A 27,779-nucleotide genomic window follows, 5' to 3' on the forward strand; every position below is an offset into this window, starting at 1 on the left:
GAACTATTTCTAGTGAAGCCTCTGCAGTTTCCAGATGGAAAGGATTAGAAACCGTCGGCTGCAATCATAAACTATAACACGATTTGATCGTTTCCATCCGCGAGAAATCTCCCCCCCCCCAATTCCAGTCCTCGACACTTTAGGGGAGTGTACAGAAGAGGGGCAGGAGGAAGGGCTGAAAGGAAAGGACCCCTGGACCCCAGAGCTACACAGACAGCAGACGCGCAGAGAAGACACAGCAGAGCTGGCTTCCCAGCTGCCGCCGCCGCCCCCCTCTCTTCCGTTCCTCCCGTCCAGTTAATTCCCTCCTTCATTTCTGTCCTCTCCTCCCCTCCCTCCTCCTACCCCGATATTTTCTCGCTCTAAAACCATAAAAAAGAGATCAACTTCCCTAACTTCACGGGGCCCTTTTCAGTGACAAATATTGATGCCCAAAGTGTCTGCGCTCTCCCGCCCCCAAACGTCGAGAAAAGGCGCCCGCGAAAGAGGAACATAAAAAGTTAACAATGCTGTGAAAATATGTTTGCAGAAAATAGACAATCGTTGGATTAAACGTATTCAAGTATGAAATAATGCCTTTTTGTGTCAAAACTTGGGCGATGGGAGGGTACAAAAGTTCCCTGTGGCAGCTACTTGCTCCCTTTGTGAGCTGTGCGCTTTGGCGTCTCCACTTGGGCGCATTACTCAGAGCACTCTAAGCGCGATTGTTTCTCCCTTTCTAATGACATTTACCGGATCAAAACATGCTGTTAATTCGATCAGAAGGCTTCACCCTCCTTGACAAAGCCACAATAATTTCTCCTGAAGTTTGTTAAATTGACCAAAATTAGGCAAATGAATAGGGGGTCTGTAGGCGCCCCCTCTCGCAGGTGACGACGCATAATGCCTGCCCTGGACAGCTGCACTCCCCCTTTTCTTTTCGGCCCCGCTCTTCCTCGCGTCGCCCCCCCCCTCTGCCCCCCAGTCTTTCTCTCCTCCCCACCCTCCGGCATTATTAAAATTTAGCCCAATGAAACTATTCATACTTTTCAATGGACATTTTCGTATAGGATAATAGGCTACAAATTGAGCCTCTTCCCCCTGCAAAGAGGGAGACGAAGGGGGAGAAGAAACAAAACAAAACAAAAAAAAACAACAAACGTGGCGGGATGGTGGTGGGGGATAGCGTCGCGTGCCAAAGGGCAGCGGGAGGGGCGAGGCAGCCCGGGAGCCTCGTGTGCCAGCCCCAGCCCCAGCCCCACACCTGCCGGGGTGTCCGACAAATAAAGCGGGGTAAACAAAAAGCAGAGCGATGGACGTGTCACCAAGTCGTGTGAGAAAAGGCTGAGAACAAACGGGGCGACTCCGTCTCCAAGAGCTCTCCCTTGAACTCGGCGGAACAGCCTATTAAAGGCTTACTTAATTACTTTAATGACTCTGGACAGGCTTTAAAATGCACTCGGCGCTTGGCTGGCCGGCTTGCTGGGATTTGTAAACAGGCGATCGTGTGAGCCAGGGCGGTGGGACTAAAGAAGGGAGTTGGGTTTTGTGAGTGCACCCGCCCCCCGGTGCTGACGGCTGCTGCGCCCCTGCGCTCTTCTGGCTGCAGCAGAGGTGGCTGGGGCTCCCGCTTGCACACGCACACGCACACAAGGCTCCAGTCTGATGCGTCTTTTTCCCGCCCGGGCGGTTGCCATGCAAATGTTATCCCTGGCAAGATCACGTGTCCTTTGAAGGGCCACGTGGATTAACAAAGCTGATCTGCCTGCCCCCTCCAACCCACCCCCTTGGCTGCTAATTTTTTTTTTTTTTTTACTTCTTTAAAACTGATCTTTAATGCATACATTCCCCAAACGCAGCTCTCTAATCCTATGGAATAATTCAAAACATGAATGCACTCAGTTCCCCCTAAATGATCGCTTTATAAAGCAGCCCCTCCGAAGTTGGGAGGCTGCAGTCTACCTGAAGCACTTGAGAAAGCACACGAGAAGGAAAGAGGAGCGGGTGACTATTTTTTCCCCGAGGTTTCTTCCAAGAATGTCTGACAAGCTAAAGGAACGCAAAGTGAGTTGGAGTTCCATAGTCCAATCCTTGCGCCCTGGTGCTGGAAACGTCTAGATTTACGAGTTCTTCGTCTTCCAGTGAAAGTTTGCATCCTGACAATGTGTTTGAGCAGCTCTCTTGGAGTTTGAGGGTGCGACTAAAGGGGGAAAAGCCTAGAATCTGGGACCCCGGCTGTGAAATCAAACGCCAGCCGACTGGGGCTAATTTCCAGATAACTCAATCAGGCAGCAGGGGAGTTTAGCCCAACTCCGTAGAGGAGGAATCACAGGGAACCGAGCCACTTACTCTTCGGAAGTGATTCTAGCTCTTTCTTCGCCAGTCCCAGGGCACGTAGACTCACAACTCTTTGTGAACATTTGTAGATAGCTGCATCTTTTTATATATTGAACTGGTGGAACTAGAGGGAACTAGAGATGTCACCACGCTCTGCCTTCTCATTTCTCTATTTCCTGCCCTCTCCTTGCTTCACTTTGTAGCAGAAGCTACAAAACCATAACATCTCCCTCCCCCAATTTTTTTCTTTTTGCAGAGAACTCCAGTTTCCCATAAAGTTATCGAAAAGCGGAGGAGGGACCGGATCAACCGCTGCTTAAATGAGTTGGGCAAGACGGTGCCCATGGCCCTAGCGAAGCAGGTAAGAAGGACTAGACCAAGGAGAGAAGGGACTGTCTGAGAGCCGGGACCACTGGCTATATAAGATGGAGTCATCCCGCCTCCCGGCAAGGGCAGTCTGAAGTGCGGCAGCACCAGCCTACCGCCCTGGGGAAGCCTTCAGGACCCACCCAGTATCCGGTGGGTTCTTGGGAGCAGCGCCCACCTGATACCTTTTCCGGGCTATAAGAATCCAGCATCAGGTGGCTGGACATAGATGGCTATTTGATACCTTTTCTCCTCTTCTGCCCCCTTCTCAACCTGATCCCTTGGCAGAACCTCTATTTGCTTCACTTGCAGAGTTCGGGGAAGTTGGAGAAAGCAGAGATTTTGGAGATGACGGTACAATACTTGAGAGCCTTGCACTCCGCAGACTTCCCCCGAGGAAGAGAGAAAGGTAAGTACCCAAGTGAGTTACCTGGAACTTGTGGGACACAATGAGGACTGCTCAGGGACTTCCAGGGCTGGTGAGGACCTAGATGCTTAACTCTGGGTAGAGCGTGGGACGCGTTGCTTCTAACCTACATTCTCCACCAAGCGTTTGTAGTAAACGGAACAAAACAAGCCCATCAGATTTGTTACTCAGTTCTCTTCTCATTCAAAGAAGCTTGAGAGACAGTGGTGATGGATGAAAAGGTGAATGAAAAGGTAGATGATTTGTTAATATTTCCTAGATGTAGAGTTTCAGGTTAGGTGTCCAGGTTGTTGGGATGGAAACTGACAGGAAAATGAGAACGGTTTTGAAATTTGTTTGTGATGACCAGACGAAATTATACACGCAGAAAGAAGGGCTTAAAGCCTTTAAAGCCTTTAAAGCCTACAAGTCATTGTTTCCATCTTCCCTCCCCAACCTTAATTATGAACCTTACGCTCTAAAGGGACGGGGAAAAGGTCTTATTTGCACTTTCCCCTCACTAGGACTGTGCCCTCCTCCCACGTGCTTAAATAAATGCTGGTTTAATCAAATGTTGCGGAAAGCTCTGGTTTCAAAGTAGCTGGAACTAAGTAGCATCCTGCCTCCTACACTTGCTATCTTTATGACTTTGAGGAGTTTCCTCTTCAGTCAAATGAGGAAGTTGGACAAGATGACGTCTAGTGTCCTTTCCAGCTCTAAATTCACGATCCTGTGAGCCTAGAAAGCCACGGGTCGAAGGAAGGGGAGTTCAATGCTCGTTCGATTTTTTTAGCACTGCTTTCTTGACTCTCCAGCAGAACTTTTAGCGGAATTCGCCAACTACTTCCATTACGGTTACCACGAATGCATGAAGAATTTGGTGCATTATCTGACCACAGTGGAGAGGATGGAGACTAAGGACACAAAGTACGCGAGAATCCTGGCTTTCTTGCAGTCCAAAGCGCGGCTGGTCACCGAGCCCGTGTTCCCTTCGCTAGGTTCCCTCCCCGAATCAGACTTCTCCTACCAGCTTCATCCAGCTGGCCCCGAGTACCCTGGCCACAGCCCGGCTGAAGCCGCGGTCTTCCACCAGGGGCCAGGTCATGGCCCCTTCTCCTGGCCCCACGGTCCTGCTCGCAGCCCTAGCTTATCTTACTTGCCCAACACCCCGGTGACCCTCTCCAACCCGACTCAACAGCATAGCCCCTTCCTGGCTCCCGTGCAGGGGTTGGATCGTCACTATCTCAATTTGATCGGCCACTCCCACCCTAATACCTTAAACCTGCATACTCCTCAGCACGCCCCGGTGCTATAACACAAGGGTAGCCCAGACTGCGGTGCCCCTATGAATTCACTGCAGATTGGACATAATTAGGAGAAATATTGTATATTGTACAGATGTAAATATTTTGCACACAGTCTGAAGGAGCGGGAGAAGAATAGTTTGTCCTTTGAAGGTTTCCTCTCTTTCCTATCTCCCTAATAAATCATTTCCGAAAAAGAAATTCCGGGAGAAGGTTTTTCGATTTGTTACCTTCGGCTCCAGTGCCTTCTCAAAAGGTAAACAGAGCTTGGTCGGGATAAAGATGAAGGTTATTGGTGGGTTTTGGGGTTGGGGGGGGAGGGTTGATTGCTGAAGTTGCTCCTGGGATGTAATGAGAGGATATCTCAGTGCTTGGCTCGGAGAGTTTGGAGATTGGAAAGGATGCTACTTGGGTAAGGGAGGAGGATGAGGGAGCCAGCCATTCATTCCTCCGCCAGCGGATGCGGGCTGATAGTGACTCGAGCTCCTCCCCTCCTGAAGGCGGATCTGGTAAGGGAAATCCCTCTGCCATCTGCGCACCAGTCAGTCTCAAGCGCTCTGCGCATTGGTCTGGAGAAAGTAAGGGAAGAACAGTCGAACGGGATAGCTATGCGTCCAAGAAGCCCAAACCTTCAAATCTGCCCCCCAGAAGAATGATTTTTAGTTAATCCAGTTGCAGCCACCCAACTCCTCATCTCTTCTATCCATTCACAAAATCGCGCAGAACCGAGACCGCCAAAACAGTGCGCTCTTGCATCTGACCCAAGAAGCACCATTCTCTCCTTGTTTTCTGTTTCGCTCGACTCTCCTGTAAATAACTTTTTAAAATATAAAGTTCAAATTTAAAACAAAGTTCTATGATGTTTCCCAACCGTGAGCTAACTACAACCATAAGATCTTGGGGGTGGGGGTAGGGAAGGAGAATTAGGGGGAGAGAGGCTGGTAAACTCACATTTGCAAAATTCAGAACACTCTGGAATTGTCTAGGTTCGAAGGATTTATTTACCAGTATTTTACTCACACTTTCATACCTAATACATATATACACAAGTGTGCACGCATATGAACAGGAGAGACATGCATTTCCCCTTGTGGGATAGATACCACAAATCTCCAAAATACTCCAAGATAAGCAAAGGAAGGGATCCGAGGTGCTGGGTGGATACTCCAAGATTTATGAAAACACTTGGGACAACAATCCCACAGGATGAGAAGATAAGGAAGGATTTTTTTTTTTTTTTTTGATGACTAGGAAGTGGGAGTTTCCTTGTTAGTGAAATGAGGAGTCCACCAAGGAAATAAAGTAGATTTTTCCTATGAAGACACACACACATACAAACTTTTTCTGTCTTCGGTCATCAAGCTGCATTCACCTTTTCAGGTCCAGTCTAGCTCTTTGGGATAGGAATAGAAAGTTTTATCACAGGAAGAAGATAGATTAGAAGGAAAAAGATTTAGAGAAAAAGAGCGATGAGGAGAAAAGGGGCCGGGCACAAAAGAGTCCTTATCTCTCTCATTCTGCCTGGCAGCTGGGGGGAATTCGGGAAGGGTCGTGAAAGGCTAAGCTATTGGGTGAGTCCAGCTGTAGAGTTGGGAGTAGTAACCCAAGGGCCACATCTGAGCTCCAAAGCCAGCTTTTCTCTCCAGGGAGGACTTTATCCTTCGGATCTGATCCCTAAATCACACTCCAGGCACCACCTTATGGTTAAAAAAAAAAAAAAAAAAAGTTGTAAATGTCTCGATGTTGGGTAGTGATCTCCAGGAGATTGGAATCATCCAAATGGAGTTGGACCAGTGTTTTAGCAATTAAAGAAATTTTCAATTTAAAAAAAGAAAAGAAAAAGGAAAAAATAGGAAACTGACTCTGTAGTACTGGGAAAGAGATTTTGGGGGGTTTCTTTTTGACAAGTAAGCTGAGCAGAAACTTCTCTTTCCTCCATTCTTTTCTTTGAGATATTTTTCATAAATCATCAGAAACTTTTTTCCACTGGAAGTGCATGAAATAATTAATGTATATTTTTCAGGGCATGATTTTTGGTACGAACACAGCAAAGCTGAAGGGCTATGACGTGTTCCCTTCCCAACTTAACTGAAGGATAGTAAATTAACTTATTCCATTTCCCTGGGAAGGATTTAAGGGAAAGTTGACCTGGATTGTTTACTGAGGTCATGGAAAGGGATGACCCACAATTTGTAAACCATCAAACTCCATTCTATGGAGAGAGGCAAAATAGATCTTCATTACAATGGATAAAAAGTATAATGTGTAATGTGTATTTTCTTTTAAAACATATACATATCTGCAAACAAAAAAGTCTTGTATGTCAGACATCTTTGTGGTAGCTGCTATATAGAAGCTAAGATGTAAACAAACTATGAACAGAGCTGGGGAAGGAGAAAGAGCAAGAATAGAAAAACCACCTCTGAAAACATACATTGAGCAATATGTGATCAAAACAAATTATGCAGAAGCAGGAGAATGGATGGTGGCTATTATGGAAACACATGTCTTACATTCATTTTCATCAGTGCTGGATACAGAATATGAAGAAGGCCTTTCAGGGTTGTTTTTTTTTTCCTCTGAGTACTAAGCCAATCTGAATTCCCTTCGGCAGCGAAGCATTAAAGATATAGTGTTACCCTGGAAATATAAATTATTAATATATTCAGCATTTTTGTCACTTCTCAACTGTTAACCAAATTAGACAAAACTCTCTTTTTGCTAAGTAGATTTTCTCTTTGGGATTAGCTTTGGGAAAGCACAGGCCACCTCAGTAAAAACTTCAGTCATTTACATATAATTTTGCAAACTTCCACTGGTCCATGACAGTCTTTGTACCTCAAATGTTGGTATTCTTGATTTTTTTTTTCCTTTCTCATTTAACTGGGGAGGATAAACCCTGCTTTAGATTTACAATGACTTTAGGATAAAAGTCTCCCTCCCCTTTTCCCCCCTCTCTCAGCGTGTGTGTGTGTCTCTGTGTGTGTGTGTGTGTGTGTGTGTGTGTGTGTGTTGTATCTTTCTCTCAGATCTCCACCCAAAGTCCCAGTTCTTCAGCCTTCACTAAAAGTCGAACTTGAGATAATTTGACTTTCCAAAAGATTAAAAATGTCACCTCAGAACGTAATTGATTCAAATAAGATTATGACTTAAATATATCCCTTCCCATTGCCCCCCCCCCACAATACATAGATTCCAGCTTACTCCCTTCCAACTCCCTCCCCATCCCCGCCTTCTTTTTCTCTCTGTCTGACTTTTTTTATGCACTCTCTCTCTACCCTTTCTTTAAGTAAGTTGTATAGTATTGGTTTCCAAGGGAGGCCCAACGAAACCCAGAAATAAAAAAAAAAGACACAGAAAAACAAAAACAGTGGGTTTGGCTGGAGGTGACCCATTGTGACAACTCTGAAAGGGGCAATCTCTCATTTCTTGGGCTTCATCCTTGAGTGGGCAAGAATAAAAATAATCATCCCCATGAAATCAAAGGTTCTCTCCTGAGGCTTGAGGAACAAAGCTGATGGCTGGTGCTTTGGGGTCAGTCCCCTTGGTTCAGTATTGCGGGGATAAGGAAGCCCCCTGCAGCCGCTAGGGTTGTGGCACCCGGCAGTTCCCTTAATACAGAGCTCACTTGTGCTTCCAAGCGTTATTGAACAAATAGAGCCCCGTGTACTGGTAGGGGCCCTATTCTAGATTTCCATCACTTGTCAGGGCCAGTGGGTATCAGGGAAGGCTTTGGAAGGTGGCAGCTGCTGGCAAAGCTGAAGTCCAGCAGTCACAAAGGTAGCTGGTCCCAGGAGATCTGAGCAGAGGTTTCTAGAAACGGAAAAACATCAAGGGAAAAAAGAGGAAGCATCCTGTGAGTGGTTCCTGACATTGCTCAGTGCCCTGGAAAACTGTCTGGCCTCCCAGATTCTTGGGTCTAGTGAGAAGGGAGTTGTAATGACTGAATATTACTGCAAACTATGTCTAAAGTCATAGGAATATCCTAAGGCAGTTTGAAAAAAATTTTTGCACCCCGAGATCTTCCCTTAGTACAAAACATTTTGTGAGATTCCCAAACTGAACTAGCTTCCTGGGAATCCAGCCCTCAAAAATTAAACAGACTCTTAACACCTTTCCGAAGTGGAATTAACTCTCCGGACTTACCCTGTTTAGAATCCTCAATTGCAGAGCTGGTTTGTAACAGGCTCTAGAATCAAAGAACTGGGATCTCAAAGTCATGCCCAACTATGGGATCTTCGGCAAGGGGTAATTCCTGGCCTTCTGTTTCCTCATCTTTTGGATTAGTGACTAAACTGAATTGCCTCTAAAGTACCTCCTGTGACACTAAGACGAAGTTTTCAGGGCATTCTCTTTTGCATGATGGAGGCAGAGAAGGATGGCTAACTCAGTCTCATGTACATTTGACTTGCAAGTGAATTGAATTTTAGTAAAAGGGCTGTACCAAGTCATCAGCCTTACTCTCTCCTCTTGAGTCATCAGAGTTCAGTGGCGAGACATAAATCAAGGTGACTGATGATGGCCTAACTTTAGGCAGTATATCTTAAAAAAGAGTCTTTTAGAGGTAAATAATTTTTCCCTGTGTGTGTATGTGTGTGGGGGGAGGTAGGTGATATGTGATAACAATGAAGAATGTTAGAAAAGAGAACTTGATCCCTCTTACTGATGTCTCATTCCCCCAGAATTGCATTAGATAATAATAATAACAAAACATTTGTGTAGCAGTTACTATGTGCCAGGTACTGTGCTAAGAGCTTCACAAATATCTCATTTGACACTTATGACAGTCCTGAGAGGTAGATGCTATTATTATCCCTATTTTACATATGAAGAAAACTGAGAGGTTTAGTGATTTGCTCAAAGTCATATAACTGGTAAATGAGGTGGGATTTGAATATAGGTCTTCTTGGTTTGATAGGCCCATTGTTCTATCTACCCTGCCATCTAGCTGCCTCTATTTTAGAGCAAAGAGGTCCCTTAGTGGAAAAAAAAAGAAAGCACAAGGGAACGGCTCCAGCCCCTCTGAGTCTTGCAGCAGTTTGATAGATAGATAAGTAGATAAGTAGATAGATGATAGATAAATACATAGGTAGATATATAGTAAATAGATAATAGAAGAAAGATTGACAGATAGTAGATAAAGAATAGACAGACAGATCCCAAACGATTTGTATTTTCTTACCTGTATAGTTAATGTTTCCCCCAGTAAAGTATAAGCTCATAAGGGACAGAGACGTTTATTTTTTGCCTTTGTACGGCATTGTACTTAGCCCAGCGCTTGTCATATAGTATAAATAAATGGAAAACCATTTATTAAGAACTTTCCATGGGGGCAGCTTGATGGTGAAGTGGATAGAGCACCAGCCCTGAAGTCAAGAGGACCTGAGTTCAAATATAGCCTCAGGCCTGGAAAGACTTACACAAACTGATGCTGAGTGAAATGAGCAGGGCCAGGAGATCATTATATAGTTCAACAACAATACTATATGATGACCAGTTCTGATGGACCTGGCCATCCTCAGCAATGAGATCAACCAAATCATTTCCAATGGAGCAGTAATGAACTGAACCAGCTATGCCCAGAGAAAGAACTCTGAGAGATAACTAAGAACCATTACATTGAATTCCCAATCCCTATATTTTTGCCCACCTGCATTTTTGATTTCCTTCATAGGCTAATTGTACAATATTTCAGAGTCTGATTCTTTTTTGTACAGCAAAATAACAGTTTGGTCATGTATACTTATTGTGTATCTAATTTATACTTTAATATATTTAACATCTACTGGTCATCCTGCTATCTGGGGGAAGGGATGGGAGGAAGGAGGGGAAAAATTGGAACAAAGGATTTGGCAATTGTCAATGCTGTAAAATTACCCATATGTATAAAAGCTATTAAAAAATAAAATAAAATAAAGTGTTTCACAAACCTTAAAGCACAATATACCTCGAAAAAAAGCCCCAACAAATATAGCCTCAGACATTTAATACTTAATTCTAGTTGTGTGACCCCGAGCAAGTCATTTAACCCCAATTCCCTCAGAAAAAAAAAAAAGCAAAAAACTTACCATGGGCCAAGAACTATGAAGCTAAAGATTAGACAAAAACAGCCTTTGCCTTCAGAAAGATTACATTTTTATAGAGGAAGACATTGAATCTAAAAGAAATGTGATAAGAAAAGGAAGTTTTGTTCTGAGGGTGTGGAAAGTGGGGAGAGGTACATATGAGGTAAGACTGGATTAGTTTCTAGGGTAGAACATCTGAAGTAGATAGAATCTTCTTCAGGGATTCAGGTCTGATTCTTTAGGAAGAGCCAGCTTTGGGAAGAAGTCCAGCTCTCAGGCCCAGTTTGAAGTATGCTGGTACAAATGAGGAGTTAGGCAATGGCAACAGGAAGATGATGAAATAGTTTATGTAGATGGCTAGTTGAGATAGATATTAAGATGAAGCCTATAATCATATAATCATATTTAATAAACATTCAATGTAAATTGAATTAAATTATTATTCACACATTTTTATATGTATGTGTGTGTGTCTGTCCTTATCAGTCAGTACACAGAAGTTAAGGAAAAGTACTTACAAGAGGATGCTGCTAGACAAGAAGATGAAAGGGTCTGCCCATCATTGGAGCATGTCATAGATAAGAAGTTCTCAATATGGAATTCAACAAACCCTTTCTTACTATAAACTTTGCTAAGCTACTAGTAGACATGAAGAAAACAGAGAAGAAAGTACAATTGTGTTTTAGAACAAAGAGCCTATCAGGGAATATTAAGGAGACAATCACAAATACAATGAAAATCAAACATGGGACATTTTAGGGACAGAGTCTGAGAATGCTGAGAATAATCAGATAGAAAAGAGAAGCCATGATAACAGAAGGGGGAAAGAAAAAAAGAGAGCTTTAAGAAAGAGGATAAAAGAAATTTAAGGGGAGAAGAAGAAGGTACTATGAGGACAAACATGGAATAGAGTTTTGTGAAGCCAATGAAAATTACAACTAGAACAACATTCTTTGTGTCAGGGCAGCGTATAAACTCCAATGTCCTCCTATCAACAAACATGTAACTTTAGTCTCTTCTTTCTGAGCAGCCCCCAAATTTTTCACAGAAGCACTCATAAATTTGGTTTTGTTTGGTTTGAGTGTCATTGGGTTTTCTGAGGGCAATTAGAAAGTGCTAGAACACTTTACTTTTTTGTTACATCTTAATGATGGTTTTGAAATAATTCCTCCTTTTAAATTATGTTTAAAATGAGCCACTGCTATCATAACCAAAGGATAACACAAACACATCAGTATTTCTCTAGTTCTCTGAATTCCTAGATCCTTAAATATTCTTGTAGATTTTAGAAGAATTATACTGAAACCCGTATGTGGAGTGTTTAGAGCTTGGTCAAGGATGCCAAGGTCAACTTTGGGCCATTGCCAGTCATCTTGACTTTGGTTTTGACACTGGACTCTGATGACTCTGAAGGAAAGAGTGTGTAATGTTCTGGTTGGTTTGCTATAGGTCTTGGAACCAGCCTTCATTTCAGCAGAATAATCACCACGAGAATAGCCAGGGATAAAGTCCAAATTCCTTATTATCTCCTTCACTTGGGGCTAGCTTTCTGAGGATCTTCAGATGGGACTTGGTTTCAGTGGAGAAATGAAGGAGGACAGGCCAGTCCCACGTGGTGTGAGATGGAATAAATGTCTCTGGCTGAGTTTGTCCCAGCTTATATACTCTATTGTATCACACAATATTGTAGGTGTGAATGTTGCTGAATTGGTGTCAATCTTGTAGAACTACATTAAGTACTAAGTACATGTACTAAACTAGAGAACTATTAAGCATCATGCTAAACTAGATAACCATTGTCTTATCCATTCAACTGAGTTAACACCTTGTTGTAAGAATCCTTGCCTAAATATATTTCTCCAGAGTTCTGGCTCTCTACAAGAGTGAGGTTGACAATTGGTGCAAGCCTGCCTCATTTAAAGCCAAGTCGCTCACCAGTCAAAACATCACTAATGTCACTAATTCTCTTCAAAAACAAAGGAAAAACAAACAACTAAAACCTGTTGTATTCTCAGAACTTAACACAATGCTTGCCACATAGTAAAGTCTTAAGGAATGCTTTTTTTTTTATTCATTCGTTCATTCAATCATTCATTTATCCTCTCTCCCAATATTTCATGATAAGAGTAAAGGCAACAGTGGTTTCTCAAAGATTATGACAATGGAGCACAAATTCTGTCAAATCCTCCTGATAGAAAGGGTTTGAGTATGAACCTGGTGATGAATTGTGAGACTGTCTTCCAAGGACTAATCTAGTTAAGTGTGGAAAGTCTTATCATCAGAAGGCTAGCTACTGTCTGATTAATCTGACTACAGAAGCTCATGAAGGTTGTCTATCCAGGTTTGAAGAAGTTGCCATTTGAATCAGTGGAGAAATAGCCACTAATTAAAGCTAGAAGGCATTTAAAAAAAAAACTTGTAGTCATTTTGTAAATAGGAACTTGGAATTTCAAAGATGGAAAATTCTTCTTTTTTTTTTTGCTTTGGCAATTGGGTTAAGTGATTTGCCCAAGGTCACACAGCCAGGAAGTGTTAAGTGTCTGAGGCCAGGTCCTCCTAATTTCAGGCCTGGTGCTCTATCCACTGTACCAACTAGCTGCCCTGGGAAATTCTTAAATTAGCTCCAGGTCCAAATATCGTTTAGCTTTACAATCTCATGGTCCTGTGCCAAAATCTGGAAGTCAGTGGTCTTGGTAAAATTGTATAACTTCCTATCACCAAAGCAGGAAAAGAGAAGGAGAGAGGAAATAGAGGGGAAGTTTCCATAGTTTATGACCACCAACATCACCATTATTATTGTTGTTGTTGTTGTTGTTATTATTATTACTATTTTTAAAGGAGAACTGGGAGGCAAAAGAAATTAAAATCCAAGTGTTCTTGTCTTTGTTTTCTGGGCCCCTTTGGCAGTCTGATGCTATGGAGCCCTTCTCAGAAGATTGTATTTAAATGCAAAAAATAAAATATATAAGATTACAGAAGAAATCAACTATCTTGGAATGTACTTTAATAACCCATTCAAAAAACGTTAGCCCTCTTAAGAGCTCCTACAGGTTAGCAACTAACAACTTTTCTTTTTTTTTTAACATATATATATATATATATATGTATATTATTATAGCTCTTTATATAGAAAACATGTGCATGGGTAATTTTTCAACATTGACCCTTGCAAAAACCTGTTTCAACTTTTCCCCTCCTTCCCTCTACTCCCTCCCCTAGATGGCAGGTAGTCCCATACATGTTAAATATGTTAAAGTATATGTTAAATATAATGTATATACACATTATACACATAATGTGTGTATATACAATATAACAACATATCTATACAGTTATCTTGTTGCACGAGAAAGATTGGATTTAAAAGAAGGTAAAAATAACCTGAGAAGAAAAAGCAAAAATGCAAGTAAACAATAACAGAAAGAGTAGAAATGTTATGTTGTGGTCCATACTCATTTCCCAGTGTTCTTTCTCTGGGTGTAGCTGGTTCTGTTCATTACATATTTGTAACGTTCTCTTTTGGTTTTCTGGAGGTCTCTGGGCAGCCTTCTTTTCAGCTCAGTAATCAGCACAAGAGTAGCCAGGTGTTAAAGTCCAAAAGTCTTTATTGTCTCCTTCAAAGTACTATCTCCTTCACTTGGGGCTCAGCTAGTTTTCTTAGAGGCCTTCTGGAGTCTTGGTTTCAGTGGAGAAGCTAAGGAGAGCCTGCCACCAAGGTGGTGTGAGATGGGATGAATCTTTCTCTGCGTCCTCCCCTGGCTTATATGCTCTATACTGAGTATAAACCAATCATTATATCACTAGGAAACCATTATTTATTGTAAGATTAAATCAATCATACTGAACTCAGAGAACTATTAATCACCATGCCAAACCAGATAATCATTATTCATCAGAATTGATCCTCATATAGTATTGTTGTTGAAGTATATAATGATCTCCTCGTTCTGCTCATTTCACTCAGCATCAGCTCATGTGAGTCTCTCCAGGCCTTTCTGAAATCATCCTATTGGTCATTTCTTACAGAATAGTAATATTCCATGACATTCATATACCACAATTTATTCAGCCATTCTCCAATTGATGGGCATCCACTCAGTTTCCAGTTTCTAGCCACTACAAACATTCTTGCACATACAGGTCCCTTTCCCTTCTTTAATATTTCTTTGGGATATAAGCCCAGTAGTAACACCTCTGGATCAAAGGGTACACACAGTTTGATAACTTTTGGGGCATAATTCCAATTGCTCTCCAGCATGGTTGGATCGTTCACAACTCCATCAGTGTCTCAGTTTTCCCGCATCCCCTTCAACATTCATCATTATCTTTTCCTGTCATCTTAGTCAATCTGACAGGTGTATAGTGATATCTCAGCAATGTCTTAATTTGCATTTCTCTGATCAATAGTGATTTGGAGCACCTTTTCATATGACTAGAAATAATTTCAATTTCTTCATTTGAAAATTGTCTGTTCATATCCTTTGACTATTTATCAATTGGAGAATGGCTTGTATTCTTATAAATTAGAATCAGTTCTCTATATATTTTGGAGATGAGGCCTTTATCAGAATCTTTAACTGTAAAAATGTTTTCCCAGTTTATTGCTTCCCTTCTAATCCTGTCCACATTAGTTTTATTTGTACAAAAGCTTTTTAACTTAATATAATTGAAGTTTTCTATTTTGTGATTAATAATGATCTTTAGTTCTTCTTGGGTCACAAATTCCTTCCTCCTCCACAGGTCTGAGAGGTAAACTTCATGTTCTTCTAATTTATTTATAATCTCATTCTTTATGCCTAGATCATGAACCCATTTTTATCTTATCTTGGTGTACAGTGTTAAGTATGGGTCAATGCCTAATTTCTGCCATACTAATTTCCAATTTTCCCAGCAATTTTTATCAAATAATGAATTCTTATCCCAAAAGCTGAGGTCTTTGAGTTTGTCAAACACTAGATTACTATAATTATTGACTATTTTGTCCTGTGAACCTAACCTATTCCATTGATCAACTAGTCTATTTCTTAGCCAATACCAAATGGTTTTGGTGACCTCTGCTTTATAATATAGTTTTAGATCAGGTACATCTAGGCCACCTTCATTTGATTTTTTTTTTCATTAGTTCCCTTGAAATTCTTGACCTTTTGTTCTTCCAGATGAATTTTGTTGTTATTTTTTCTAGGTCAATAAAATAGTTTCTTGGGAGTCTGGTTGGCATAGCACTAAATAAATAGATTAGTTTAGGGAATATTGTCATCTTTATTATATTCCCTCAATCTATCCAGGAGCACTTAATATTTTTCCACTTGTTTAGATCTGACTTTTTTTGTATAGAAAGCATTTTGTAGTTTTGCTCATATAGTTCCTGACTTTCCCTTGGCAGATAGATTCCCAAATATTTTATACTATCGACAGTTATTTTAAAAGGAATTTCTCTTTGTATCTCTTGCTGTTGGATTTTGTTAATGATGTATAAAAATGCTAATGATTTATGTGGATTTGTTTTGTGTCCTGCAACTTTGCTAAAGTTGTGGGTTATTTTTAATATCTTTTTAGTAGAATCTCTGGGGTTTTCTAAGTATACCATCATATCATCTACAAAAAGTGATCATTTGGTTTCCTCATTATCTACTCTAATTCCTTTCATTTCTTTTTCATCTTTTATTGCTGAAGCTCAGTTAACAACTTTTCAAAGGTTTATTCAACTCACTCACTCAAGGTTCCTTCTTTGAAGTGGAAAGAATGTTAAATATGGCATGAGAAGATCTGAATTAGGAACCTGGATCTGCTAATTATTAATGGTAGATAAGTTACTTCTTTCCTCTGGGACTCTGTTTAAGGGGGTGACTACATGGTCCCTGAAATCCCTTCTACTTCATTCTCTTGGGCCTCTATAAGGGGGTGATTAAACGACCTCTGAAATTCCTTCCCGTTTTAATTGAAACAATAGAGAAGGTAAAGAGAAAAGGGCTGAGGAAGGAGCCCTTTCGCTCATCCAGGTATGATGTGTTAGATAAGTAGAAGAAGAACCAAGAAAGAGTATTGTCATGAAGGGTGCAGCAAAGTCAAGAAAGATGAAAATTCATAAAAGAGCCATTAAATTTGCCAATTAATTTGTAATTAACAACTATTTGAATAATTTTAGAAGCCAGGAGAGAGAGAGGATAGGAAAGAAGAAAGGAGAAGAGAGAAAAGGAGAGGAAAGAAAAGGAGAAGAGAGGAACACCAACCATGTGCCAGGAATTTTATACAAAGGGTTTTTTAAAGTCCCTACCCTCAATGAGTTTGTAGTCCATTGGTAAGTATTATAGGTATCATCATTCATATTTTGCACATGTGGAAACTGAGGATCAGTTAAAGTACTTGCCCATAGTAATGTAGTTAAGTTGGAGACAAACTCAACCTTTCATGAATAAGGTATCTGTGACCCCTCTTCCCTCTTCCCCCATTGACCTAGGTCTATAGCCTTTCCAGGAGCCAGCTTCTAATTTGGAGACCATTTAATTAAATAACTCTTAAGATTCTTTCTAGATGGAACATTGGTTGGTTACAGGACTTAGAAACTGTCCCTTCCCTCTCCTGTACCAACCTTACCTATTCCCATACAAATCTTATGGTAGATACAACTGATTTTCCTCACTTAGTCAAGAGGGAAGAGAAATAACCCAATTTTCACCCAATTTAGTTTCATTGTTCTCAGTTGCTTTTGTTCAACCATGGGCAAAAGACTGTGTTTCCTTGAAACTTTGTTCCTCATATTATTAATTATATATTCATTCCAACTTCATATGAATCCCCTAATAATTTCATTTTTAAGGCATACATCAAGTTAATGAGAATGGGGTCCCACAGGACTTCACAGATGTCACAGGTACCTGGAAGAAGCTGAAGGGTGAGACAGGGAAGAAAGGACCCACAGGGAACAGCAATTACACTCAGGGAAGAAGAGATTCTTAAAAAGTTTCACCATTGTTTTGTACAATAGAAAAAGCAGAAAGATAAGACTAGTTTTCATCTTGCCTATGAAAATGATGTACTGAATAACATCACGTGAATTAGCTGAGAGAGGGAAAGGGAGAGGAAAGGAAGAAAGAGGGATGGATGGAGGGAGACAGAGAGAAAGAAGGGTTAGGGACTAAGAATAAATCCCTTAGATTTTTAATTACTCTGATGTTTTATACATATTTCTGTCAAGAGGAGCCATGTATTCTCTTTTATTGATCTTTTAATAAACATTCCTTCTCTAATATGATGAAATATTTTGAGTTTTCTAAAAGGCAGTTGGCATCAGTACAGTGAAGGGGGTGGAGAATGGATAAGAAAATCTTGAAAGGCAGTATGATTCAGCAGAAGTGTTGAACATGATGTCATTCATTAGATGTGAGTTTAAATTTTCACTGGGTCACCTATTATACTGGCTTTGGGAAGTTAGTTTCTCTGCTCCTCAGTTTCTTCAGGGTTGAGATGCCTTCAGCTCAAGAACTATGAATTTTCCCAGCTTTCATGGATTGGACTACAGCCCAAGAAAAGGGAGAAACTTGCCCCAAATGTACCCAATTCTTTTATGTCCCACGATAGTTCCTGACACGAGGATTGCATACAGCAGGGTCTTCAAAGTTCTCATCTTAAAAGGCAAATATTCCTTTAAGAATGTTTTTATTCTGCCCAGCTCACTAGATGACTTGTTCAGCTTTACAGATGTTCCAAAATGCATCTGTTCTAACAGGACTGCTACAGAGCTGAAATAGGTAAATGGTACCTTACAGAACTTAGGCTGAATCGCTTCCAGGAATTCCAGGAATATTGGCTATGAGATAGATGAAGCATCTTCCTTTTCCAGCTGATTTTTCTAATCTCTACTGGGAAGCCATAAATACTTCTTTGTCTCTGGCTAGGAAAACTGAACCAACCCTGGTGCACTTCTGTTGATTTTAGTTATCCAGATCTGGGAAATTAAGAGGGGCTGGCTGGGGCATGGGCTCTGTATTGTTAATTGCTGAACAGCAGGGGGAGCTGGTGAGGTTATTTTGGGCTGTGTTGACAAGGAGGGGGAGAGAGAGAGAGAGAGAGAGAGAGAGAGAGGAAAAGGGAAGGAAAGGGAGGGAGGGAAAGGGGAAGGAGAAGGAGAGGGGAGGAGGAAGGAGAGGGGGAGGAGGAAGGGGAAAGAGAGGGGGAGGGGGGAGGGAGAGGGAGTCAAAAACTGATGAACAAACTTTTAGTGAATAAGTTAGGTAGGCTTGAAAAATCTACAGGGACTGATATTAGCACATATTAGCACTCTCTCCAGGCCCCAAATTAGAAGTGTTCTGATAAATGGTTAAAAAGACCCCTTTTCACACTTTTCAGTTCAATGTACATCATTAATATTTTCTTCAACATTTTCTTAAGCGGAGACAATCAACAAAACAGTAAATCCATCTCTGGGGGCAGCTAGGTGGTGCAGTGGATAGAGCACCAGCCCTAAAGTCAGGAGGACCTGAGTTCAAATATGGCCTCAAACACTTAACATTTCCTAGCTGTGTGACTCTGGGCAAGACACCTAACCTCAGCAAAAAAAAAAAAAAAAAAAAAAAAAAAATCCGTCTCTGATTTATGGAATTTGCTTATTTCAGATGCTCATAAAGAAAATTTTACCATCTTTGAGAACCCTGACTAAAATTATAGCAAACACTTGAATGATGCTTACTTATTTTCCAGACATATTGCTAAGGTCTTTGCAATGATCTCATTTGATGCTCATAACAATGCTGGGTGGTAGGTGATATTATTATGCCCATTTTATAGATATAGAAACTGAGGCAAATATGGGTTAAGTGATTTGTTCAGCATCACACAGTATAACTCTTCCTAGGAAGTTCATCAGGCTCACTTCAGATTACCCAACTAGTCAGAGATAATCTAATACAACCCTAGAATTCTAGCCATTTTTTTTTGCTATGAAAAAATTACTGTGGGATGTTGTTTAAAAATTTTATGTTTAGAAGAATAGAAATTTCTCAAAGATTTAGAGGTAGGGAGGGTTTTAGAGACATCTAGATCCACTGTCCTACTTTTCAGGTGAGAAGCTGAGTAAGATTTTGCTGCTTGTTCAAGGGCACACAAATACCACAGTAAATAGTAAAGCAAAAATTCAAATCCTAGTCTTCCAATCACAAATAAAACATTTTCTGCCAATTTAAGTGGATTAAGTCCAGAGGAGCTTCTACTCTTCCAGCGTGGATAAGATAGGAAGATAAAGCCTTTACAAATATATACAAACACTAAGAATTCCAAGAATTGGAAATAAAGAGAGAGAACATTTCTGGCATAGGGGGAAATCTGTGCAAAAATGCAAAAGTAGGAGACAATATTTCTGGGGAGCAGAAATTGGTTCAGTATGTCTAGAATAGAGCTTGAAGGGACTAGAACACTATCCCTCAACAAAGCAAAAAAAAAGATATTTTTTGAAAGAAATGCCTGAAATTTGACCTATAAAAATTTCAGACCCAAATCTTTTCTTCATTCATTTCAATTCAATTCAATTATTAACTTAAAACATAGAAAAATAGGCTGGGGAGAAATCATGAAAGGCTTCAAATACTAAACAGAGAAATTTTCATTTTATCCTAAAATGATATAGAGAGTCACTGAAGCTTTTTGAGCAAGAGAATGACATAGTTAGAACTTTAGGGTCTCAACCAAGTTCTCATACAAGTTCTTGAATATATTGACAGATTATTTTTTGTTTCAGGGGGAAAATTGTATCTTCACACACTCGAATGACTGTGTGAATTTATTTCCTTATTTAGAAGAGGGATATTTTTTGAGAATACAAGCTTACTTCCTGAATGTTCATAAAAGAATGTGACCTCTTGCACTCTCTTTAACCATAACATAGAATAGTGGCTCTTCAGGTACTTGTGCAAGAATTCAATAAAGAATCCATTGACTGTTACCTGGTATTTTCCAAGAACTTAACTGAGATTTTTGGCATTTGAAAGAGACAGCAGGATGGATATATTAATCTATCCAACCAGTTTTTGAAATTTTTAAAGTTGTGCTCTTATAAAACCCATCTTCCTACTAAATTTGGGAGTTTCTCTAGGGGCTGCTTATGTAGATAAATATGTATAGACTGGCAGATGGAAAGGTAAATATAATACTTTAATACTTTTAAATATAATACATAAAGGGAAATTGGCATCAGAGCTTCTTCGAGGGAAGACACATAAGGTTCCAGAGTATCATTAATAATATGAACAACATTTACTTTGCAACATTTTAATTGAAATAGTTGTCTTTCATCTGAAACCTTTGAGAAGAAGCAATATATCACCAGCACCTAGGTCAGCACCTGGCATTTAGTAGATATTTAATAAATGCTTAGTAAATTGATTATTCGATGGTACCAGAACAAAAGGTTCCACATAGCAAATTCCTCCTGAACTCAGTGCTAGAAAAAAGTTTATCTTTTTAGATGAACCTACATTCAGAGCTAACATTCAGGGCTCCGTTGTGGTAACTAATTTATATCCCAGGTGTCAGATACACTATTCCTTTCAAATATTTCCCCTCTTCATGTTAAATAATCTAATTTAATATGAATTTTAATCTTAAGAAATTTCCTGAAATTCTTTTGGGATTTAAATAGGATACACAAGATTAGAGAAGAGGTAGACAAAATGTTATTACTTTGTTTACTAAAGTAGAGCTTATTTTTTCAATCTTAATTGTAATGTTCAGGCTAGCTTTCTGGAGGTCCTTTGCACAGGCCTTGGGCTCAGCAGGACAGACTCCACGAGAATGGTCAAGAATAGAGTCTAGAGTCTTTACTTGTCCCCTTCACAGTGTGTGTCTGTCATAGTCTGACTCAATCTTGAGTGCAGAAGGCAGGACAGCTACCACGAGGCTGGTCAAAAATGGACTGTCTCTTTTCCAGTCCTTCTTAACTTTTATTGTACCTTAGTACATTGTACCTTATTACGATTACATCAACTCAAATTTGTAATGGGAGGACTAGACAATGAGAGGATGCCAGGATTTCCCCTTTCTTGGAAATTATACTAAATAGCTGAAGTGATTTCCATCTGGTTCTAATATAATGTATGGAAGCTTTGGGATCTTACTTCTGGCTATGAGTGACTGAATTCTATTTGATGATGAGGACTCTTCAGGTTGGCAGAGGAGCCAGACAATTGATGACTTAGGAGGTACTGAGACAGAACTGCATTTAAATATAAAAGGATTGTTCTGTCCTTCGCATGTTCCTTCTGGCATTCTTCCCTGGAAGCTTTTGAATGAGGAAGACTACTATGAGCTGGTTCAGAATAGTAGCTAGCCTATCTCTCACCCAGGCACCATGTGTCCATAGGCACATATTGCTTCTGCTTTTTTTTTAAGTTTATTCTTTCCTTATCTCACCAGAATGAGTATTCTTAAAGGGAAAAGCCCAAATGGCCAGTGAGACATCAAAGTCATTTGAGATCCCACCAATAACTGGAGCCTATAGGCTCCTGGAGCCACTAAATATGGTGGAAAAGCATGATATCAATTAGGGACCTACCTCAAACTAACTCAAATTAACAGGGATATTTCCATTAGCCAAGACACTTTTCCCTGTAAGGGTATGGCTCAGGGAGCAAGGGAGTGACTCACTCATAGTCAATGCCTTTCTCCAAAGTAATTTGGTGAGGATTTTGAGAAAAAAGCCCCCAAACCAGGAATCATAAGATATGGCTCAGCCCTATTTATTCAGTATATTATCCCTACATGTATGCCTCACTACTTTTGTGATTTTCTATTTAAAGTATTAAATTTGAAGGTATTTAAAATACTTTTAAATTTTAGCCCTAGTATGTAAAAGGGGAGAAGATACCCCTAATTTGAGAAATATTTTTAAACTCCTATCCTTGCTATGTCTTTTCAATTAACATCCTTTTTGCAAAAGATATCTGATATTAACTAATTGATACTAATATGAATGAATGAACTAAGATGAAAATACCAAATGAACTGGGCAAGTTAGCCCAGAAGTATACTTTGGTTGGGAAAATTACTGGATCAGTGAAAAAGATAAACACGGGGTAATAAGGCAGGCAAACTGGTTGAGAGGAGTAGATGGCTAGTTTCAAAGTGTATGGAGTGAAATAAAATTTTGTGGGTGGAGTTTCTCTGATGGAAAATGTGAAACAATAAGGGTTCCTCTTAAATCTCTTCCTTACTCCTCAGTTACTTGAATCCTGGTCAATGCCTCCTGTTCAAATAACCTTGAAAATAACAATGGATTATTTAATGACATTTCTATTTCTTCATATAATTCAGATACCGAGATGTCCAAGTCAAGATTTCTGGAATTTTTTTTTTCATTTTCTGCAGTTTTGTGAGATTATATTATGTCTTATGTAGACCTGTGTGTAGTATTTCTTGATAGTATTTTTTCATTTCATTTGTGATTGCTGTGATTACTCCTTTTTATTTATAATTTTTAAGATTTGTGTCTTCCTTTTTAAATTGTTTGGCAGTTTTACTAGTCTTTAAAAAACCAGTTCTTGTGGGGGGTTTTTTATTCAACCATTCTTTTATTTTCTCTTTCCACCCCTACTATTTGAACTATTATTTTGTTCTTAAAAGACGAGGATGAGGATGATTTGATATAACATAGCAGAAGGAGCATAACATAGCAGAAGGAGCCCTGAGACTTAGGTTTTAAAAATCTTGGTTCCAACCTCTGCTACTCAGTAGCTATGTAACTTTGGGCAAGTGACTTCTCCTAAGTGAGTGGTGATAGTTTCCTCCTTTTTTAGATGAGAATGTTGAACTAGAGCATCTCAGTTTCTGTAAGCACTTTAGTAGCCTTTCTGCCCTCACTTGGCACAGTTCAAATCCCCAGCACTAATGGTAGAAAATCCTTTTTTTTTCTTCCAGCTGGGAGTCTGAATATTAACTAACCAATCAACACCAGTCTCTAAATCCAAGCTCCTCACTCTCTCTCTCCAATGTCTCCTCCCTTTTGACTCAGGTAAGAACCCTATTAATTAGCCACCAGATTTTACCAGTTCCCCCTTCCACTGAGCCCAAAATGACTTCAACTGTTTCCATAATCTCCAACTGTAAGGGTTCCCTTCTTATAATGAGGATTTCCCCTCAGAGAAGCTGGTTTACTTTTAATTGAATTTAGGGCTTGTTGTTTTCTATGCCTCCTTGAACTGTACCTTGGGATTCTAAAACTTACTTGACCTGTATTTCAATATCTTCTAACTTCAAAGAGAATGATTATCAAGTCTCATAATACAGAATTAATTCATTCCTTCTCTTTAATATAAAGTTATATTGTGTTCTTCTCAGACTATATTCCACAGATTTTTTTCAATGTAACATTTATAATTCTATAGTCTTCTACATAGCCTTAGTTTAATGATTTCTTCCTTAACCCAATTATTTATCTCATTATTTTAGTTTTGCTTAACTTTATATCTTTTATTCCTGTTACTTCAAATTATATTGCATTGTGCTTTGAAAAATATAGCATATATGATTTTTGCCTTTTAAAATTTATCTAGCATTGTTCTGTGTCCAAAGTTTTATATGCAGTTCTTCTAAAGGAAATGAATGTGTATATTCACTACTTCTCCCATTTAGTTATCTCCATAAGTTATGTTCAACTTTTTAAACAAGCATTTCAGATCTGTGACTTCTTTATAATTAACTTTGTTTTGTTTTATTTTTTCTCATTCTTCCTGTTTTTTTTTAGTTTACCTTTCTTTGTAAATTTAACTATCAAGTTACCAATTATAAATTTTAACATATCTGTTATTAAGCTTTTCTCATGTACAATGACAATAACTACATATTTTAATACTTTCTAATTTTAATTCATTTTGTCTGATGTATTTGCATCCATTCTTGCCTTTTGAAGCATATTTTTGCACAATATTATAGGATAATAGATTTAGGACTGAGATGAATATCAGAGGTTTTCTATTTTAGATTAACATTAATTTAAAATATACAAGTATATATAGATAAACATCTTTGCATTAAATGTCATCCATAAATATATGATGAGCTTTAATTCTTCATTTATTCTGTAAGTTTTTTTTTTCTTTTAAAGGGGAGGAATCCAGACCATTCAAAATTATAGCTATAAATTTTAACTTTAATTTGTCTTAGGACATTGTCTTCTTATTGTTTTGATATCTGGAAGAATTAAAATAAATTTTGATTTTCTTGCAGTTATTTATGTTGATAAAACTAATTAATGAACCACATTAAATTTGTCTTTTAAATTATTCATTCTTATGATTCCTTGAAGTTTGACTCTTTTTTGTTATAAATAGCAAAATTGCTATCAGAATTACTAGCTTTTTTCTCTTCTTTTTTTTGGTCTTATTACTTTGTATCAACTTTAAGGACCTTTCTATTTTAAAACATAATTGTATTTCTCTCTTTTGTCTAATATAAAATTTAAATTTCAATGCTACTTCCATTATTTTTGTGATAAACATTATAATTAAGAATCTTAACTATAAATAATAAAAGGATTTTGTGGTTGTTTTTTGTCCATTTTGAATACTATTATTTTGTTTAAAATTTATTCAGTTAATCTGGAATTTCTTTTTTATTACTTGTTAAAACCTTTTGTTGCAGTTTTTTGCTGATGAATTCTTTGAAAGGTTATATTTTGCTTTCAAATAATATGGTCATTTTTAGAGCATACAATTTTGGCATCTATTCCTATACTTTTAAGACTTTTTTATATCTTTGTAACCCTTCATTAAGAAAAAAATTAATAGAGTTTTAAATAGTATTTTAGTAGGTCATTTATTTTTTTCTTTCTCAATGTTTAGAATAATTTTCTCGGCCTTTATAGTTCTGAAATCAATCAACCAAGTCATTATATATCATTTATATATTCTTTGGTCCTGAGAATTCTCTCAATTTGTTGAATATTGTCTGTTCTTGCCCACCTTTGAAGCCTTTCTCTCATTAGGTCCTCAGATATGGTGTCCATTTTCATGTCTTTTCAGTATTTTCTAAAATTCCAAATATTTTAAAGTTCTCTCTTCTTGCTTTGTCTTCCAAATTTGTTACTTCACCTTGCATATCTATTAGTTGCTTTTTTCCCATTTTGGAGTATTCTTCAATTCTATCTTCATTATCTATTGATCTTTGTGCCACTTCATTTATTCTACTTTCTGCAGTTTTGTCAAAGCTTTATACCCTATCTTATTTTGTACTTTCATTAATTTTTCCTTATTTCACAAAGTCTTAAACTGGAAAGAACCTCAGAAGCCACCTAATCCAAACCACACTAGAACAAAACTCCCTCCTACAACTTATCTAGTAAGTGGCCCCCAAACTTTTGCTTGAAGACCAAAAATGAAGATAGATTTTGGATAACAATCCATGAATCAATTGACAAATATTTATCATGTACTCACTATGTGCCATACACTGTGTTGGATGAAGTACTAATACAAGAATGATACAATCCCTATCTCTATTGGAAATTTGAAGAGGAATAGGGAAGTTTGGAAGGAAAAGTTCGGGAATAAAAATAATTAACTCAATTTTGACATGTTAGATTTAAGATGTCTCTAGGATATCCAATTTGAAAACTTCAGCAATTAGTGATTCATTACTGAAGCTCAGGAGAGAGCCTGGCTCTCAATATATAGGTATCACTAATTCATATGTAAGATTTTTCTTCTTTTTTTCTGATTGTCTTCTTTTAACATTTTTATAGTTTAATTCATTTTGTCTTTTTGAAATGTCTAAGTTTCCTTCCAGAGATGTTTCAACTTGTATTGCATGTTTTATCCTTGTGTGTATGTGTGTGTATATACGCACACATATATACATATATACTTGTAGATATATGACATAGAATTTATTTGTTGTATTGAATTTTAAAAAAAAAAGCATTACTCAGTGGATCTGGCAAAGCTGTCTTGAGTGAAAGCTGGATGAGGATTCAGTTGTATGGGGATGAAATGGGGGCTATCTAGAAAAAGGGAGAGGAGGGATATAGGTAGCAGCTGTAGCTTTTTTTCACCCTACAGCCAGGGTTTGGGAATTATAGTTGTAGAGGACTCAGGATTTAATGTGGGATTAGGAGTGAGAACAATGATCTCCTCACTAAAGGTGATGTTGGGGAGGGAGGGAGTCTGGAGATGTGGGGAAGCGTGACCTAGAGACCTAAGCTATGGAATTGAGCAGTAAGAAGTCTGAGATATAAAAAGAGGTAGTTTGCTTAGTGGCTGCTATAAATTTGAGCCATGGGTATGGAAGCTATGGAGGTGAGTCATTCTCAGATTAGCAAAGATTGCCAAATATATTTGTAGGGATATCAGCCTGGTAGCTGCAGATGAAATTTAGTTGACTTCTCAGCTGCTAAAGGAAAAAATAAAGGGTTCAGGCGAAGAGAAATTGGCCAAAATCTACTCTGGACTACGTCTAGGGAAAGAGAAATAGGCAGTCCAGCTGTTGTGGCTTAGGTTTGTAATGCTCGGGTTAGTGGGAGGTAGAAAGTCACCCCACTGGAGACCCAACTGACTAGTTCAGTTGGACATTAGTCCTCCCTCCTTCCCTCCCTTCTTCCATCCCTCTCTCTATTTTCTTTCCTTTTTTCCTCCCTCTTTTCCTCCCTCCCTTCTTTCCTTCCCTCCCTCCCTTCCTCCCTTCTTTTAAATAGAAATTTAATATAAATATATTATATTTATATTTTATTAATATATATTTATTTTATATAATGAATTCAATATATTATATAAATATATATTTAAATATAATTATTATATTTATATATTATACATAATACTGTTATTATATTCATATATAAATATATAAATTTTGATCTCTGAAACCCATCAGATAGTTTAGGGTTTGGGGTTACATTTTTCTCTTCCCTACTTATTTATTCTATAATTTAAAAAACCTGGGGCAATTAACTTTTTTCCCCCCATGTGATTTCATTTATGATTTATTAAAATAGAACTCTGAAAAACTGTGCTTTGATAAAGCCTATTGGGATTCAAATGGAGCTCTTTGGCCATATCTTAAACTCAAAACACTCTGGTTCTCACTGATTGGTCAGTAATATGTGCCAGCCCAAGCCTCACTTGGTCATTAGGTTTTGATGACTCAGGGTGGATCATAAATAGCAATTTTTTCTGCCCTGACCAGAAAGCTTCTCATCCCGGTTTGATTTTTTTTTTTTTTGAGTAGGCAAACTAAGTCATCTTTTGTCTCATTTCTTGCCTGGCCTTAAATCAATAAATGGCTATTGCCTCAGACAAACTGAGGAAGACCATAGCTTAAAAGGTTAAATTCTCCTACTGCATC

At 38.7% G+C, this 27,779-nt stretch overlaps 1 protein-coding gene across 2 annotated transcripts; it reads left to right on the forward strand.

The window, feature by feature from the left end:
- Nucleotides 1–2,016: 2,016 nt before the first annotated feature.
- On the forward strand, nucleotides 2,017–4,403 carry HELT (helt bHLH transcription factor). Of its 2 annotated transcripts, none has more exons than XM_003773025.1 (4): nucleotides 2,017–2,043; nucleotides 2,573–2,677; nucleotides 2,995–3,091; nucleotides 3,904–4,403. In XM_003773025.1, the coding sequence occupies exons 1-4, from the start codon at nucleotides 2,017–2,019 to the stop codon at nucleotides 4,401–4,403; spliced, it is 729 nt and encodes a 242-aa protein (XP_003773073.1). The 2 variants fall into 2 exon arrangements, with proteins under 2 accessions (XP_003773073.1, XP_012407538.1); XM_012552084.1 differs by having other exon boundaries at nucleotides 3,907–4,403.
- The last annotated feature ends 23,376 nt before the right edge of the window (nucleotides 4,404–27,779 follow it).

The sequence above is a fragment of the Sarcophilus harrisii genome, chromosome 6, assembly GCF_902635505.1.
Source record: "Sarcophilus harrisii chromosome 6, mSarHar1.11, whole genome shotgun sequence".
Taxonomy (NCBI): Eukaryota; Metazoa; Chordata; class Mammalia; order Dasyuromorphia; family Dasyuridae; genus Sarcophilus; species Sarcophilus harrisii.

Excerpts from the sequence above, each read along its gene's own strand:
- HELT (XM_003773025.1), top strand. The coding sequence starts at position 2,017 with ATGTCTGACAAGCTAAAGGAACGCAAA. Across the intron at positions 2,678-2,994 it reads CCATGGCCCTAGCGAAGCAG|AGTTCGGGGAAGTTGGAGAA; the intron begins GTAAGAAGGACT and ends CTTCACTTGCAG. Across the intron at positions 3,092-3,903 it reads CCCCCGAGGAAGAGAGAAAG|CAGAACTTTTAGCGGAATTC; the intron begins GTAAGTACCCAA and ends TTGACTCTCCAG.